Raw genomic sequence first — 15,929 nt, 5'->3', positions numbered from 1 at the left:
GTTACCATGGACGAGGTCTGCAAACACTGAGGTCTGTGGGGACGTCGGACTCACGCATTCAGCTCCTCATGCATCAGCTAGTGGGCCCGATACTTAAGAAAGCTGCAGCGTGATTAGAGCACACAAAGAAGAACGACTTGAGAAGAGGGTTTACGTTCACACATGAGCATAAAGGAGCCGTTTCACTCACCAAATCTGCTTTACTGCTCTTATAATACTCTGTGAGACATACTTCAACCATGTCTGGGTCAGAAACACATTAGGTAACATACACAGTTTTAGGTAACAAAGCCTCGTGTCTACCTCAACATTTAGAAACCAGTCCTCTTCTATCTAATTTAATGCCTTAAAATGTTTTAACTTCTACCATATTTTGCATGTTTAAGACTCTTTGAGTTCAAGTTTGATTGTTCTGTTCTCTTAACCGCTGCAGGATGGTAATGATTTCACTCCTTGCTCACATTTTCATATCACAAGTTACATTTTTCTGGGCTGGGACTGATAATGATAATGTCACAAGGCTAATGTCAAAGTGAAGTTATGAGGTAATGACCAAACCTTTGTTAGGATTGTGTGAAGTTTACAGTCATCAGATGATTCAAGCTCACACCTCCGTCCTCTGCAGCACCTCTGGGACTTTATTCATCCATTCACTTTAAAAGGCAGTTAGCAAAATGTCCGCTAAAGGGCGATCATTTCTGTGTGTACTTTCAGTCAGATTAAAAATAAACTAATTATTCAGCTAATAAAATAATTAAACTAATAAATCATATCTGCTGTTATTGGATTGTTTTGACTTGAATCAATATTAACTTTGTGGACGTTGATTTTGGCTGTACCTACGTTCAGCTGAGTTACCTGCAGTATTGTGAGCAGGTGCTCTAAAGCAAACGTATCTCAGACTGAAGGGCTGCTTGGCCTCAGGCTGTTTTGTGAATATGACCCCTGACCTTAACCTCAAAACATGGCACCACCAGAAAATCTCTCCCCTGCCCTGTCTTTAAATGAAAATAGATTGGAGACAGTGTGCACAATGCATGTGAAGGAAATTGCAAACACAGACCAGGTAGGCCCTCGATGAAGTGTTGATCTTTGCAGAATGGAAATTGTTTGCTCACTCGCTCGCTCGCTCGCTTGATGACTGGGCATTGTGTTTAGCCAGCTCGGTGCAATTACCTGGGCTGTTAAGTGTTGCATGGAAATGATAGAAAACAAACATGGAGCTGAGTTACAGTGGCTTCCTTTGTGTCCACAGTGTGTTATACATTAAAGGAAATATTCAAAGTGTAAGAGCTAATATTCTGTAGCCAAATCGCCCCTGTCAGGGATATATTATTGTACATAATTTGCATTTTATTAGAGCATCTCAACATTTTTAGCTCTTAGCACTGGAGTAAATGCACTTAGTTGTGAGTTATGAGGATAAATTGCATTAATTCCATGATTATACATAATAATGTTCAGTCACAGTGTCTTAAATATACAGTTATTCTTCTTTAATGTCTGTATTCGTGAGCTCACGTTTCCATTACCTCTTTACATTGAATTAGATAAATGTACACTGCTGACACCTAGCGGTCAGAGGTGGAACATGCAACTTCATGTGGCCGCGCCCACAAACTAAAATGGTGCCATTTGATTGGTTACTTTATTTCCTCTCAAGCCAATCAACGTCTCTGTTTACAACGACGCACAAAGGTCAAAGTTGACGTGACGCAACTGGTCTGTAAGTCAAGCCACGGCTGGATTTAAGTAAAACAGAAGAGGAAGAAACTAGATGAAACCTTTTGTTTAGATGAAATGAGTTTTGCGGACACATAAACACGCGCCTCGTTGGCTCCGACGATGCTGCGTCTGGCCGTAAATGCCGCGAGATCGTCCGTAACCTTACGGAAGGTCGGTAGCTAAAGCTAACGGGTGTTAAGCTAACGGTCGAGGAGCTAGCTTGATCGAACTTAGCAGCAATGTTATTAATATTTAAAGAGAATACCCTGCGCTATTAATGGTGTTTTAATAGCGAAAAGTGTCTTTTATGTTTTATTATTTTAACAGAATATAAATATATTCTTTATAAAATAAATATGGAGGAAAGACAGGGAGCAGCTAAATCAGTAGCTACGAAAACTCAACGTAATGATAAACTAAAATGATTAGATTCTTAATAATGAACTAATTCTTCATGATGTGGTTGATACTGAACAATATAACACTGTAGGTTTTTATTCCATACAACAGCATATATGTCTGTACATGGCACTGGGTTCTGTTAGAAGAACATTTTAAAAGAAAAGTCACAACACAGGCTAGAAATACACTCAGTTGCCAAAACATTAGGTACACTAGTGAATGCTTCCTAATCTAAATCCTCCCTAATGACTGCTGTAATGATCAGATGATGTCAGATGAGTGAGAAAGGTGGTGATTCACCTGGAGGATCAGTTTGGAGGATGGAGATTGTGGTGCTGTTAAACTAAAACTGTTTCTGTTATTACAATGTCAAAATAATAGGAACACGAGAAAGTTCAACAGCTTACAGTTGAATAGTTGAATCAGCATCTCTCTGTTATTTTAAACTAATGCTGAACACCTGAACCTCCAGGAAGTTTAAGATTTAGAGCAGAACTCTGATATTAGAAAGTTTCCACTAGTGTACCTAATGAATTGGCGAGTGAGTCAAGATGTTGACAACTGTGCTGATAAGCTTCTGATGTTTTTTAATATAATATACTATAATGGTATTGTTTTTCAGCTGTGCCTCCTCTCGCTGTCACACATGAGACCACGTCTCTTCTGCCGTCGTCCTCAGCGGTCGTGGACGAGTCGTCTCCTCGTTCGCCGCCTCTCGGCCGGTCACGACTCGCCGTCTCCTCCCGCGCCGACCGACTCCTCTGAGGGCGCCGACGCCCAGCAGAGCCAGGAGCCCTCGCCGTGGTCCCCCGATCAGGGTCCCCCGCCCTCTCCCACCCACTGCTGCATGAGCGGCTGCCACAACTGTGTCTGGATCGAACACGCGGAGCGGCTGCTGGAGTACTACCACGACGGAGGCGACCAGGCGCTTGCCGCTATCGAGGAGAACGTCCTGGATGAGAATCTTAAAACCTACCTGAAGATGGAGATCAGACTCATAAAGAAGACGTGACGAGATGCGTTCTGAGCACTTTATCACACATTCACCAGTTGTACCTCCTTATTTCAACTCCTTGCTGCTGTGGGTCACGCTGTTAACGCGTGGAGAGTGTTTCAGGAAACTGACGCGAGCTGCCAGATGTGCAGGTCGATTCTCAGACATGTACGCCGCTGTGTTCCTCGTTAACGTCTGAATTCATTCTGACTTTGTGAAGTTTGTAAATTAGACGTTGGATCAATGTTTTTAATTTCACTTCACTCCTGCCCCTGACTAGGTTTAATCTCAGACGTAGCGTTACACTCATGTGGTGCAGCAGGTATTTGTTCTATGAATAAGATATATTACAGCCGGCCGTCTCCTACAGGACCAGATGTACGTCCAGATGCTGCAACCAGATGTTTCTTTTCTTTAGTAATCTGCACTCATCCTTCAGTTTCTTTTACAGCACATTTGCACATTTGAAGTTTGAACTGAAGCATCAAACGCACAATTACTACACTGATCAGCTCAGTTACTATATTTAAAAGTATATTTAAATGATATATATTGGCCTTCAGTCCAGGCTGAGCAGGATGTCTTGGATTTAAGTTTTTAATTAACACTTTTACTTGTGTTTTATTTGATGCTTTATTGCTTATTTATATTGCTCTGCTTGTTCTGCACTTTGTTTTTAAATGTGCTCTAGAAAGAAACTTTGACTTGATTTAAATGATGTGCTTGAAATATTTAAATAAATGTTCTTTCTATTTGATTTAAACAACTTTGTTTTCCTGTCGTTAACTTATTTTCTGAAAACCAGTGAAACAATGAAACGAGTCAAAACTAGATGAAAGTATTTAAAATGTCAAAATGAAATAAAAACAAATGAAATCCGTTGAGTTGCCACTAGATGGCGCTACTCACATTAAATAAAACCTTTAACTGCTCATGCTCCATGTGTCCTCTCACTGTTTTTACTTTTTACTAAATTAATAATCTAACAAATATATTCAGACAAAGTAATTTAAGAACTACATCTGTCTGCCTTTAAGAGGTGACACACATTTATAGTTTTTATTGTGTATAGTTTTTAAGCTGCTTCAAACAGACCACCTCTAAAGCTGTTTTATTGCATCATGGGAAGATTTTTATGAAAGTAAAAGTTCAGAGTCAGGTCCAGGTCATGGTTGGTCCCAAAAGTTGGAACAAAGGCAGCTGGAGTTGTTGAAGATGTTTCATCCAGGTCTTAGACCAGTGGAGGCTCTGATGTCAGACTCCTTTACCCCCCCCCCCAGTAAAGACCTGACGGATCCTGTCAGAGAAGACTCAGAGCACGTTCAGTCCCACCTCAACCATGACGTCCGTCAGCCGGCCGCCTGCAGCCTCCTGGCCGCCTACAGCCTCCTGGCCGCCTGCAGCCTCCCTGGCTCTGAGGTGACCCTGATCTCTCTCCCTGAGTCAGCACTAGTCTGGTTTTAGTGATGAGTCCTGATTACTGCGGGGGCCGCGCTGCAGCAGCACAGTTATGCTTTGATCTGGGTTATGCAGCTGATTACAAAAGAGGCGTTTCACTGAACCCGGTGACTGACGCCATGGAAACGCCGCAAGGCAGATTTACTGTCTTTGTCACTTTGTGTCATGGCACCGGTGTAAAACGTGGACTAGTGATCCACAGAACATTTAGTTTTAATCTCTTTTATTATTTGGGTCTTTACTTTTTGTATTTGCATTAAAATAATAAATAAAAGTCTTTCTCTGCTAGTTTCTGATCTGTTGAGCTGTGTGTTTCTGAGAATTGTTCTTGGCACCGTATAAAGAAAACTGATTTAATGTAGGACTGTACAGTGGTGTGGTGGTTAGCACTGACGCCTCACAGCCAGAAGGTTCTGGGTTCTAATCCATGTGTGTGTAGTTTGCATGTTCTCCCTGTGTCTGCGTGGGTTCTCTCCAGGTTCTCCAGCTTCCTCCCACCATCCAAAGACATGCTGGTTAGGTTCATTGGTGATTCTAAATTGGCCGTAGGTGTGAGTGTCTCTCTGTGTTAGACCTGTGATAGACTGGAGACCTGTCCAGGGTGGACCCCCCCTCTAGACTAATGACATGGGATAGGACCCCCCCCCCCCCCCCCCCCATATTTGACCCATGATAGAGACTGTCCACATCTCTTTAAAGTTTTACATTTTATATCTTTATTAATCTTATAAATGGAGGAAACCTGTCTACATCCTCTCTGGTAACAGTAACATACATTATAGTTTGACATTCAACCTCTTCTCATAGTTTTATTTTTCAAATTACCTGATATTTGTTCATATGCCACAGTTAAAGTTTATTTAAATTCACATTATAACATTACATTAAGCATGTGAACAATAAATAAGACCTGGGAAGTCTGAGGTAACGTTGATGTTGTGTCCACAGGTTGGATGATGATCACCTGCTCTCTCTCTCTCTCTCTCTCTCTCTCTCTCTCTCTCTCTCTCTCTCTCTCTGTCTCATTATCAGGACGGAGGATTGGAGGGTTTTTCTGGAGGCAGATGGTGAGACCATTGCGTAACAGGGAGGGCGTCGGGCTCTTCAGGAAGCTTCCCGCCGCATCCATAATCTGCATCAACACATTCCAGGTGGTGTTTTCTCTCTCTCCTCCAGTCGCTGGTTTAATCAGACCCCCGGAGAAAAGGACTCCAGGTTTCTGGAGACGTTTCTGGAAGAGTCTCATCACAAATGTTATGAAATGAAATGAAATAAGAACTCTGCAGAAGTTTCCTCCAAAGTCAAAAACATCAGATTCTGCAGACTTCTGGTGTGTAGTTTATTTCAGTGAGAATGAAACAGAACTAACAAACAATATCACACAAACACAACTCTTTTATCAGGCATTGACAGGCACGTCTGCAACAAAGAGGTTCATTAACCATGATTCTGTAAAGGTAATATAAGACTTTATTAAACGTTAAAGAGGAGATTGTATGATCAGAAGCTGGTGCCACTCTGCAAAAACAAATAAACGTTGCACTGAAAATCTGAGTTTTATCTGGATGATTAACATTTCATTGAAAATGCTGTTTAAGTAAAAGTGTACTTGGGTAAATATATATGTAGAGTATTTAAATTAAAGGACTCATATCCGGTTCCATATGACATCATTACACTGTGGCTGAAGTGACTTCATAAGAAGATCTGGTCTCGTCTTTGAAAATCCTCAGATCCGATCAGAACCAGCTCAGGTTCTACGTTCTGTGGATCAGGACGTTATTAAACCTGCAGCAGGAATGAAGCAGAACAGTCTTGAACATCCACTTTAATCACAGCATCACCAGGAACAGCCTCTCAGGTTAAGACAAGCTATCAGCTCATGGGGTGTAATCCTCATCCAGTCCTGCACGTGTGAGATAAACATTAGAAAGCCACGACTGAAGAAGAAGAAAAAAAACACCTTAAAATAAATAAGAAGAGACGTGGAGTTGAATTAGTTTCAAACTAAATGTTTCTGATGGGTTGGAGGACTGTCAGATTACTGACTGTCCTGTGTCCTCTGAAGTCTGTACTTCAGAGCTGAACTTGCAGTTTTTTTGTCAGCTGTTGTGGAGCCTGTTTCCCACATGGTGATGGAGTATCAAGCACTCTGGATGGTGGAACAGTAGAAGTTCACCAGCAAGTGTGGTCATGGTTGCAAAGAGGCTTTGTTTTATTCTACACTGCCTGGCCAAAAAAAAAAAAAAGTCTCCACCTGGATTTAACTAATCAAATAGGTAGGAGCCTCCTATTGGATAATTACTGCATGGGTGATTATCTTTCAGCTGACAACAAGTTATTTAAGCCCAACTGATGCAATGAGTAGCTTCTCATTTCTTAAACAACCATGTCTAAAGACACATCCTGTGGTCGTGGAGAAGATGTTAGTCTGTTTGAGAAGGGTCAAATCATTGGCATGCATCAAGCAGAGAAAACATCTAAGGAGATTGTAGAAACTACTAAAACTGGGTTCAGAACTGTCCAAGGCATTATTAAAAACTGGAAGGATAGTGGAGAACCATCGTCTTCCAGGAAGAAATGTGGTCAGAAAAAAATCCTGATTGATGGTGATCTGTGGTCACTTAAACGTTTGGTGAAATCAAATGGAAGAAAGCCAACAGTAGAACTCAGGGCTATGTTTAATAGTGAAAGTAAGAACATTTCCACACGTACAATGTGAAGGGAACTCAAGGGATTGGGACTGAACAGCTGTGTAGCCTTAAGAAAACCACTAATCAGTGAGGCTAACTGGAAATAAAGGCTTCAGTTTGCTAGGGAGCATAAAGATTGGACTCTGGAGCAATGGAAGAAGGTCATGTGGTCTGATGAGTCCAGATTTACCCTGTTCCAGAGTGATGGGGGCATCAGGGTAAGAAGAGAGGCAGATGAAGTGATGCACCCATCATGCCTAGTGTCTACTGTACAAGCCTGTGGGGGCAGTGCTATGATCTGGGGTTGCTGCAGTTGCTCAGGTCTAGGTTCAGCAACATTATGTGTCCAAAGAATGAGGTCAGCTGACTACCTGAATATACTGAATGACCAGGTTATTCCATCAATGGATCATATTCCAAGATGACAATGCCAGGATTCATGGGGCTCAGATTGTGAAAGAGTGGTTCAGGGAGCATGAGACATCATGTTCACACATGGATTGGCCACCACAGAGTCCAGACCTGAACCCCATTGAGAATCTTTGGGATGTGCTGGAGAAGGCTTTGTGCAGTGGTCAGACTCTCCCATCATCAATACAAGATCTTGGTGAGAAATGAATGCAACACTGGATGGAAATAAATCTGGAGACATTGGAGAAGATTATAGAAACAATGATACAGAGAATGTGTGCTGTAATCAAAGATAAAGGCGGTCCAACCAGATATTAGAGTGTGGGACCTTTTATTTGGCCAGGCAGTGTGTATGGCCTCCTGGAGGAACCTTGTTGAGGGGATACGTTTCTCTGGATCTCCACTGGTCTTGTAGTGGAAGTGCAGAGCTGCACGGATGTCCAACTTTTATGTCAGATTATATGTCTGGTATGTAAGAGATTAATCCTTCAACATTTCAAGAAGCTGCAGATAAACGTAGAATCTACTCGGTTGCTTTATCTGAACCTGAACATGTAAAGTGTTGACAGAGGAGCAGGGAGGCGGCGCCTTCCTAATCTCCTGCAGGACTCCTGCGGCATATAAGAGGGGCCCTAAGCCCCGGCTGGCCCTCACAGCAAGCCTAGCATAGAAGTCCACTCATCTGCTAGACGGACCAGTGCTGCGTTCACACCCGCTCGTCTGGCTGTTCTTCACCCAATCAGCCGGTGAGTAGACCGACATCAGCACCATCACACCAACCAGAGCTGTGGAGCTGGAGTCTAAGGACGATACCATCACTGCTTCTTTAGCTGCAGGAACTTCTCAAATGATTTGACCCGAAAAGTTTAGATATAATGAGACTAAACATGAGAAAATCAGGTTTTATTAGGTTGGGTCTTGGGTTTTATGGTCTCTGTTAGGATCTAGAAAGTGGTGCATCTGTTGGAACTAACATCTGCAGATATCCTCATACTTGTGTTTTGATTCAGCAGCTTGATTTGCTTCGTGATTATGATACGATACGAGTCTGTGCACCAACATGTAAACCAGTAACTCTTGTCTTCAAGAAATGCTGTGTGTCATTTTCTACTCAAATGTTGCCTTAAATCAGGAAATACTGGATCAAAAAATCTCTTTCTGGAGTATTGGTCGGTTTTATATTGATATAAAACGACTTCACGGTTTTTATACACTTTGTTTTTATCTTGTCTTAAGTTGACACAGTCACAGTGGTTGTGGTTGAGGCCGTCATTGTCCTGGGACACTCTGAGCGGATTGATCATTTAGACCCTCGGTGCGTAGCTCAGCGTTTCTGCCGTGTCGTCCTTGCTCTAACGAGATTATCGGCGTGAATTGATTGATTGAAACTGAGAGGGGGGAGCTCTTATTAACTCGACCCGGGGATTATGGGGGAAATTGGGTCATCCTCTCAGGACAGGCTGCAGCGGTGGAGTTCACCTCGGGGCGTTCAATTACAGAGAAATATAGGAGCGTAAATCCTGGCCGGTGCTCCAAACGTCAGTAAGAGGATTACAGGCTGTAATGTCAAACAGAGGTGACGGGAGCTTCATGCAAACCAAATTAACGGTTGAGCAGAGAGTGTCAGATAAAAACCATGTGTTTTATTCCCAAATGCAGATTTCACCACGACGACCACACTCCAGAGAGGTGTTCTTAAAGCCAACGCTCTGCACACTCGCTCAACATGAACCTTGAGCCGCCCAAACCCGAGATCAAGTCGGCCACCCGTGTCACCGGAGGCCCCGCCACCCCACGCAAGGGGCCCCCCAAGTTCAAGCAGAGGCAGACACGTCAGTTCAAGAGCAAGCCCCCGAAGAAAGGAATCCAGGGGTACGCCTCCAACGATGCATCTTTTCTTTTGGAGCAGCTGTAAGTGTTCTGGTGTGTAATGGTGTGTTTCTTTTCTCTGCAGCTTTGGTGACGACATCCCCGGCATGGAGGGCTTAGGCACAGGTGAGCTCACGTTTCTCAGCTTTAAGATATTCGACCGGCGTGGCGGCTGAACAACGGAGGACAACTTTAACACCCTCTGGTCTTCTTTTGCAGACATCACCGTCATTTGCCCATGGGAGGCCTTCAATCACCTGGAGCTGCACGAGCTGGCCCAGTACGGCATCATCTGAGCCTCGCTCCTGCATCTCCCCTCCGAGGATTTAAAGGCGACGCCCATGCTGCTCTTCAAACCATCTGCCTCAGGCTTCACGTGGAACTACTCCGAACAAACTGTAACAAACACTAAAAAATGGAAAAAGAGAAAAAGAAATCTACAAAAAAAAAACAACAACAACCTTCTGTTTCTCTCTCTCTGGACTTTGATTCTGATTCTGCAGCTCACTCACACAAACATCTGCTCGTACTTAGGATCCGACTTCCCTGAGTAGATCTGCTCCGTCGCTCCCTATAAAAAAAAAAAAAAGGAAAAGCCCTGCCGCTCTTCTTTCTTCTGCTCTGTCCTCTGTTTTCTTCTTCTTCTCCTCCTCCTCTGTTCTCTTCACGAAACAAAACAAGAAACGTACGCAAGCAAGGCAGCCTCAAATTGAGTTTAAGTGACAAACCCGTGGAGCGGGTGGGTTCCCACTTCACGTGCTTCGGCGCATCCTGACGCCATCTTGGAGGCCTCTCCATCCACGCCGAACGAGTAAAAAAAAAAACCAGCCTGAATTCTGTAGAGAGCCGACACCAGCTTGCCACTGCTGAGCGTAACCTTTCAGTGGGGATAGATCAGACGTCCCTCCCTTCTTTTCCCTCTGTACTGACATCTTGGGCCATTTTAAAGTTTTCTACCGTCATAAAATGTGGAGTAAGAAACAAAACAACCACTTTCAAATCGGCTCAGCAGATAAATAATCTCCAGTCATGCTTCTTTCAACATTAGCGTCTCTTCTTATTTGTATATTTGATGTACATGTGTTGTGTGTTTATTGCCGTTTCTTTCTCAAGCGCGACACTCTTGTACCCTGTGTGTTTATATTTGTCTTTTTAAGCCGATCTTCAGCTCTCATTTGTCTCGGTAGGCTAGGACAACTTGTCCCTCACTGTCTTTCATCTGTTTTATTTCTCATCTTCACTGCCCTCCTCCTCTTCATCGTCGTCACCTCCACGGTTAAAACCTGGGACATTTCATATCCTTCGCCGTAGTCGAGAAGAGCTAATAACTCGGCCCCCGACGATTTAGAGGAAGTCGTAGTCTTGAAAGATGGCGGAGGGACGAGTAGGGGTTGGATGTTTCAGCGCCGCGGCCACATCTGCATCTGCACAGATGTGTGATGGAGCTTTGTCCTCTCTACAGGACGAGGGAAAAAAACAAATAAAGCATAAAAAGAGGAAAATAAATATGGAGACTTGTTTCTTCTGATCAAATCCATCCTTGGCGTCGGTACGGCTTCAGTAGCTCTTACATACATCAAAACTTTCCAGTTCACGTGTCATTCATAGCCTGTTTTATTTAACATTTACTGGAATACAGACCCATTCCATGATGCTGCCGCCACCATGCTTCACTGCAGAGAGACTATTAGTGAGTAATGGCCAGAGCAGTGTTAAGAATTCAACCCAAAGAGTTCAATATTTGACTCACTGCACCAGAATCAGAAAGATTTAAAAGCAGTTGAAGATGGTTGCCCAAAAAGTTGCACTTGAAAGCACCATAAAGATCCAACGACCAGCTGCTACACAAGCTCTGCACCTGAGAGGAAATAACTCTTCATACCAGCAGGTGGCAGTAGTATTCATCATTCTAAAGAGGAAACAGGAAGAGCTACTATTAGCAGGGAGGCTAGGAAGCTAGGAGGAGCTACAATTAGCTGCTAACTGCTAGCACCACCTTAAATGCTGTATTCATCAAATGGGAGAAAAATCATGATAATCCCAGATACAACTGTTTAAACTCATTGAGCACATTATTTGTTAAACACCTGTGAAATCAATAGCTAGTTGACTTTTTACAACATTTATGTATGTAAACTAGGAAGACTCTTGTATTGAGTTGTAATAGATGGTACAGCTGTTCCTACTACAAAGCTCTGTGAGGTATATTCCAGTCAGAGAAGTTCTCGTGGCAGCAGATCTTGAGATTTAAAAAAAACTTTATTTGTCTCCAGGGGGCAATTTAATATCTAGGTTCAAAGTAAGCACAACAATTATAATATCAAAATGAATCACAATAAAACAGGACAATAAAAGAACATCCTGCAGCCGTCTGGTTTCTAGTCTGTGTGGAGTTTCATGTGTGCCTTCAGATGTTCCTTTTGGTTGAATTTCTTCCCACAGTCGTCACAGCCGAATGGTTTCTCTTCTGCGTGGACTCGAGCATGTCTCTGTAGAGTCCCCTGTCGAGAAAATTTTGCGCCACAAACACTACATCCAAACGGTTTCTCTCCTGTGTGAAGTGTCATGTGTGCGTCAAGATGCGTCTTTCGCTTAAACGCTTTACCACAGTCGTCACAAGAAAACGGTCTCTTTCCTGTGTCGACGCTGGGAACTCCTTTATGACGTGCCATGTGTCTCTTCAGGTGTGAGTTTCGGCTAAACTTTTTCCCACAGTCATCACAAGAAAACATTTTTTCTCCATCATGGAGTCTGACATGTCTCTGCAGGCTGCTCTGTTGGCTAAATCTAGCACCACAATCACCACAACCAAATGGTTTGGCCCCTGTGTGGGTAACCATGTGTGCATGTAGATCAGCCTTAAGTCTAAAGCTTCTATCACAGCGACTGCAGCTGAACGGTTTGTTTCCCGTGTGAATCGTCATGTGTGCATTCAGAATTGACTGTTGGTTAAATCTCTTTCCACACTCACTGCAGCAGTACGGTCTCTCTCCCGTATGCGTTGCCTTGTGTACCTTCAGATTGTACGGAGCGCGGAATCTTTTACCACAGTCATCACAACTATACGGTTTCTCTCCTGTGTGAGATGCTATGTGTGAGACAAGGTGTTTCTTTTGCTTATAACTTCTACCACAATCATCACAATGAAATGGCCTCTCTTCCGTGTGAACTCCCGTCTGTGCGTCTACATTTTGCTTCAAACGTTTCTTACTAATCAAACTGTTAGAAGACTTTTTTCTTGAGTGACGTGTCATTCTGGTGTCCTTCCACTCATCATCGCCGTCTTCATTTTCAGATCCAGAATCTGACAAAGCTTTGTCCCAGTCATCATCATCATCAGTGACCTCAGAGTCAGAAGAGTCTGAAGCCTTTCTATCGGTATCTGCTTGTAAATTCAGGCTTGGATCTGGTTTCATTTCTGATTCTGGTCCTCCACAGTCGTCTTCATCTCTTTCTGTTTTTATCCGTTCGTCTGAGCAGCTGGTTGGAGGCTCTGCCTCGCTTTTGACTTCAGTTTGGCTTTGATGAAGGTGTAAAAACTGAGGTTTCTCGTCATCATCTTCACTCTTCATGTGAAAAGCAGCCTCCTCCTCCTCCTCCTCCTCCTTCAGCCCATGAAGATGCTCTCCTTCCTGACTGGTCCAGAGTTCCTCCTCTTCCTCCTTTATGTGGAGGGGTTTTTGGTCCTGCTGTTCTAGACTGGGGCTAAATCCAGGGAGAACCTCTTCCTTAATCACCAACAGCTGCTGGACATCTGCAGGAAACAGTGAAACACGCATGAACATTATAGATAACTGTGACTTTATGACTTTATGACTGGTGTAACTACAGGATGTTTAAAAGATATTAACAAAGAATAAAAGTAAAACATACAATCTATCTCCAGTGTACCTGATACAGGTGTGTGATAAGAGTAGAAGCCAGAGAAGAAAGGCTGAACAGAGCCTTTATATGACCTGATGACCTCAGAGGTCACATGCCACAGTCAGCCAGTGAGAACTGCTGGATCAGGTTTCACACCTGGAGGATTGTGGGACTTAGAGTTCTGGGCCCGTATTCCTAAAGATTCTTAGCGCTAAGAGTTGCTCCTAGTGGCCAAATTCTAAGAAAATTCTTAGAATCGTGACGTTTCCCTCTCAAAGTTAGGAGTAGCTCCTAGTAAAGATAAAAGCTATTCCTAAAGAATCTTAGCTCTTAAGAGTGCTCCTAAGGTGAGATCTGCTAAGAGCAGGGAGGAGGACTTTTAGGAGCCTTAGGAATTTCTTAAGCAGAGGAGAAAATGGCTGAAAGAAGAGACAGGAGAGATATTCTCCAAACACTGAATGACAATCAAGCTTGTTACAATCGCAATACAGTGGTCCCTCGTTTATCGCGGGAGTTACGTTCTAAAAATAACCCGTGATAGGCGAAATCCGCGAAGTAGTCAGTTTTATTTTTTACAATGATTATAAATGTTTTACGGTTGCAAAACCCCTCACTACACAGTTTATACACTTTTCTCAATAACTTACAAACATACCGCATTTCAGTCACACTGCCAGCGATCAAAGATACTGTATATGTAAATGTGTCAAGCTGAACGCATTCTGTAGGTTACTGTACAAGAGACACCGTACGGAGGAGATTGATAGACAATGGGCTACAGTCCCTTAGCCAATCAGGACGCAAAAAACAATGCACTGTAAAAAATAAAGAAAGAAAAAAAAAAGTAAAAACATGCAAAATTGCACTAAAAAAATCCGCGAGGCCGCGAAAGGTGAACCGCGTTATAGCGAGGGACTACTGTATCACCGGAAATAAAGTCATCACAACACTGAGGTATTTAGCAACAGGAAAAATGCAAAAATGCAACAATGCAGCAGTGATGACTTGGAGCCAAATCTACTCTAAACACTTTTATTCTCATTGACCAGTTGATCCAGAACAAACACTGTTCCTCTGTCCAGTTGGGTTTCCTACTTCATTTCTTCTCCATTGCAGTTCGGTTTTTGGAAGATTTGAACACCAACCAACACTGCTTCTTCTAGGCCGGTTAGCAATCACAGAAACTGATGAAAGCTGAGCCATTTTACTCTTGTTAATACCAAATAGGTGAAGTGCAAAATGTTACCAGTGTGGTAAATGAATGAAAGCAAATAAATAGAACTATCAGCATGTGAATACTGTGGTAGTGGCCTGAGTTTAATCACACATTTTATAGGATACTTTTTAAAGTATAGCGTACTATTTATTTATTTTTATGTAAAGTATTATTTATAATTACACAGTCTTCATAGAGATTAGATTCTGTTATTAAGTCTATTCATTTGACATCCATTCTAGGCCAATTATCACCAAAAGTGTATTTTTATCTAGCTTTTAGGATCAACCAATCACACGTCTTGAAATGATGACTCATACCTAGCAACGGGGTCAACCACACCTCCTCACTAAGATAAGAGTTTCTGTCCATTCCTTGATCAGAGTTCTCTAAGAATTTTCTGGAATCAGTCCTAAGCTAAGACTCCTAGCTAGGAACGTTTAGGCTAAGATAGGAGCTCTCTTAGAGGATTCTTAGAATCTTTAGGAATACGGGCCCTGGTGCTTTCCTTTGTCTCCAAGACAAAGAAGTATTACTAGAGCAGTACTACTAAACTCTGATTCTGATGAGAACTAATCCTGGCTACACCAGACTGGATGTTCCTGATAAATCTTTACAAATATACACCTGGAAGAAATGAAATATCACATGTTTATCTTTTTAGATATCTTAAAGTTAGTTTGACTCATAGAATCAATCTTCCAGCTGTCCTGAAACACAGTCTCCACTGTGTGTTACTGTGGATGTGTTTCATTAAGACTGTTTTAGTAAAAATACAGTTTTAATTAAAAGGGAGAAATGTTAATATGGATTTAAACAGTTCAGCTCCTTTGGATATGAAGTGTTATGGTACACGTGTAGCTCAGTGTTCATGTTAAACCGTGTGAACTAAAGCAGGAGTTAGTGTTTTCATTGTTTCTTATCGTTTAAACTCTGACGCAGATAAACGATGACTTTGTTCCTTGAAACACTGAAAGAATAAAAGCACCTACCCATCTGAGAGCTTTCTTCCTGGTAGTCTGCCCGCGTCCTTCACGACCTGAAAACAAACAGGAACTCACTGATCAACCACGACTCCCCTCTGGAGCAGGAAGGACTTCTTCTTCTATGGTTTTAATGGCGGTTACCCAACTGTCTTAAAGGTGCATTACCGCCACCTACTGGACTGTAGTGTAGCGCAGGTCATTTAGAAACTTGTGGTCTAACCAGCCTCTTACTCACATACAGGTAGATTCATTCATTCATTCATTCATTCATCTTCTTATCCTCTGGGCTATTGTTTATTTTGTATCTATTA

At 42.6% G+C, this 15,929-nt stretch overlaps 3 protein-coding genes across 3 annotated transcripts; 2 read left to right on the top strand and 1 right to left on the bottom strand.

The window, feature by feature from the left end:
• Positions 1-1,545: 1,545 nt before the first annotated feature.
• On the top strand, positions 1,546-3,878 carry oxld1 (oxidoreductase-like domain containing 1). The gene is made up of 2 exons (XM_084567921.1): positions 1,546-1,896; positions 2,750-3,878. Exons 1-2 carry the CDS (start codon positions 1,846-1,848, stop codon positions 3,137-3,139), a joined length of 441 nt encoding a protein of 146 aa, XP_084424047.1. The 5' UTR covers positions 1,546-1,845; the 3' UTR covers positions 3,140-3,878.
• A 4,205-nt stretch (positions 3,879-8,083) lies between these two features.
• Positions 8,084-11,193, top strand: pde6gb (phosphodiesterase 6G, cGMP-specific, rod, gamma, paralog b). Its single transcript, XM_084567844.1, has 4 exons — positions 8,084-8,429; positions 9,343-9,555; positions 9,638-9,678; positions 9,772-11,193. Exons 2-4 carry the CDS (start codon positions 9,410-9,412, stop codon positions 9,846-9,848), a joined length of 264 nt encoding a protein of 87 aa, XP_084423970.1. The 5' UTR covers positions 8,084-8,429; positions 9,343-9,409; the 3' UTR covers positions 9,849-11,193.
• A 552-nt stretch (positions 11,194-11,745) lies between these two features.
• Positions 11,746-15,750, bottom strand: LOC311504636 (uncharacterized protein). Its single transcript, XM_084567842.1, has 2 exons — positions 15,625-15,750; positions 11,746-13,306 (listed from the first exon to the last, which is right to left on the bottom strand). The coding sequence occupies exons 1-2, from the start codon at positions 15,626-15,628 to the stop codon at positions 11,931-11,933; spliced, it is 1,380 nt and encodes a 459-aa protein (XP_084423968.1). The 5' UTR covers positions 15,629-15,750; the 3' UTR covers positions 11,746-11,930.
• Positions 15,751-15,929: the final 179 nt, after the last annotated feature.

This window comes from Chelon labrosus (genome assembly GCF_963514085.1).
Source record: "Chelon labrosus genome assembly, chromosome: 19".
Classification (NCBI taxonomy): Eukaryota; Metazoa; Chordata; class Actinopteri; order Mugiliformes; family Mugilidae; genus Chelon; species Chelon labrosus.
This window is presented reverse-complemented; position numbering and strand designations above follow the sequence as displayed.

Coding starts and splice junctions, on each gene's coding strand:
- oxld1 (XM_084567921.1), top strand. CDS start 1,846: ATGCTGCGTCTGGCCGTAAATGCCGCGAGATCGTCCGTAACCTTACGG. Junction 1,897..2,749: donor CGTCCGTAACCTTACGGAAG/GTCGGTAGCTAA, acceptor ATTGTTTTTCAG/CTGTGCCTCCTCTCGCTGTC.
- pde6gb (XM_084567844.1), top strand. CDS start 9,410: ATGAACCTTGAGCCGCCCAAACCCGAGATCAAGTCGGCCACCCGTGTC. Junction 9,556..9,637: donor CCGAAGAAAGGAATCCAGGG/GTACGCCTCCAA, acceptor TTTTCTCTGCAG/CTTTGGTGACGACATCCCCG. Junction 9,679..9,771: donor CATGGAGGGCTTAGGCACAG/GTGAGCTCACGT, acceptor CTTCTTTTGCAG/ACATCACCGTCATTTGCCCA.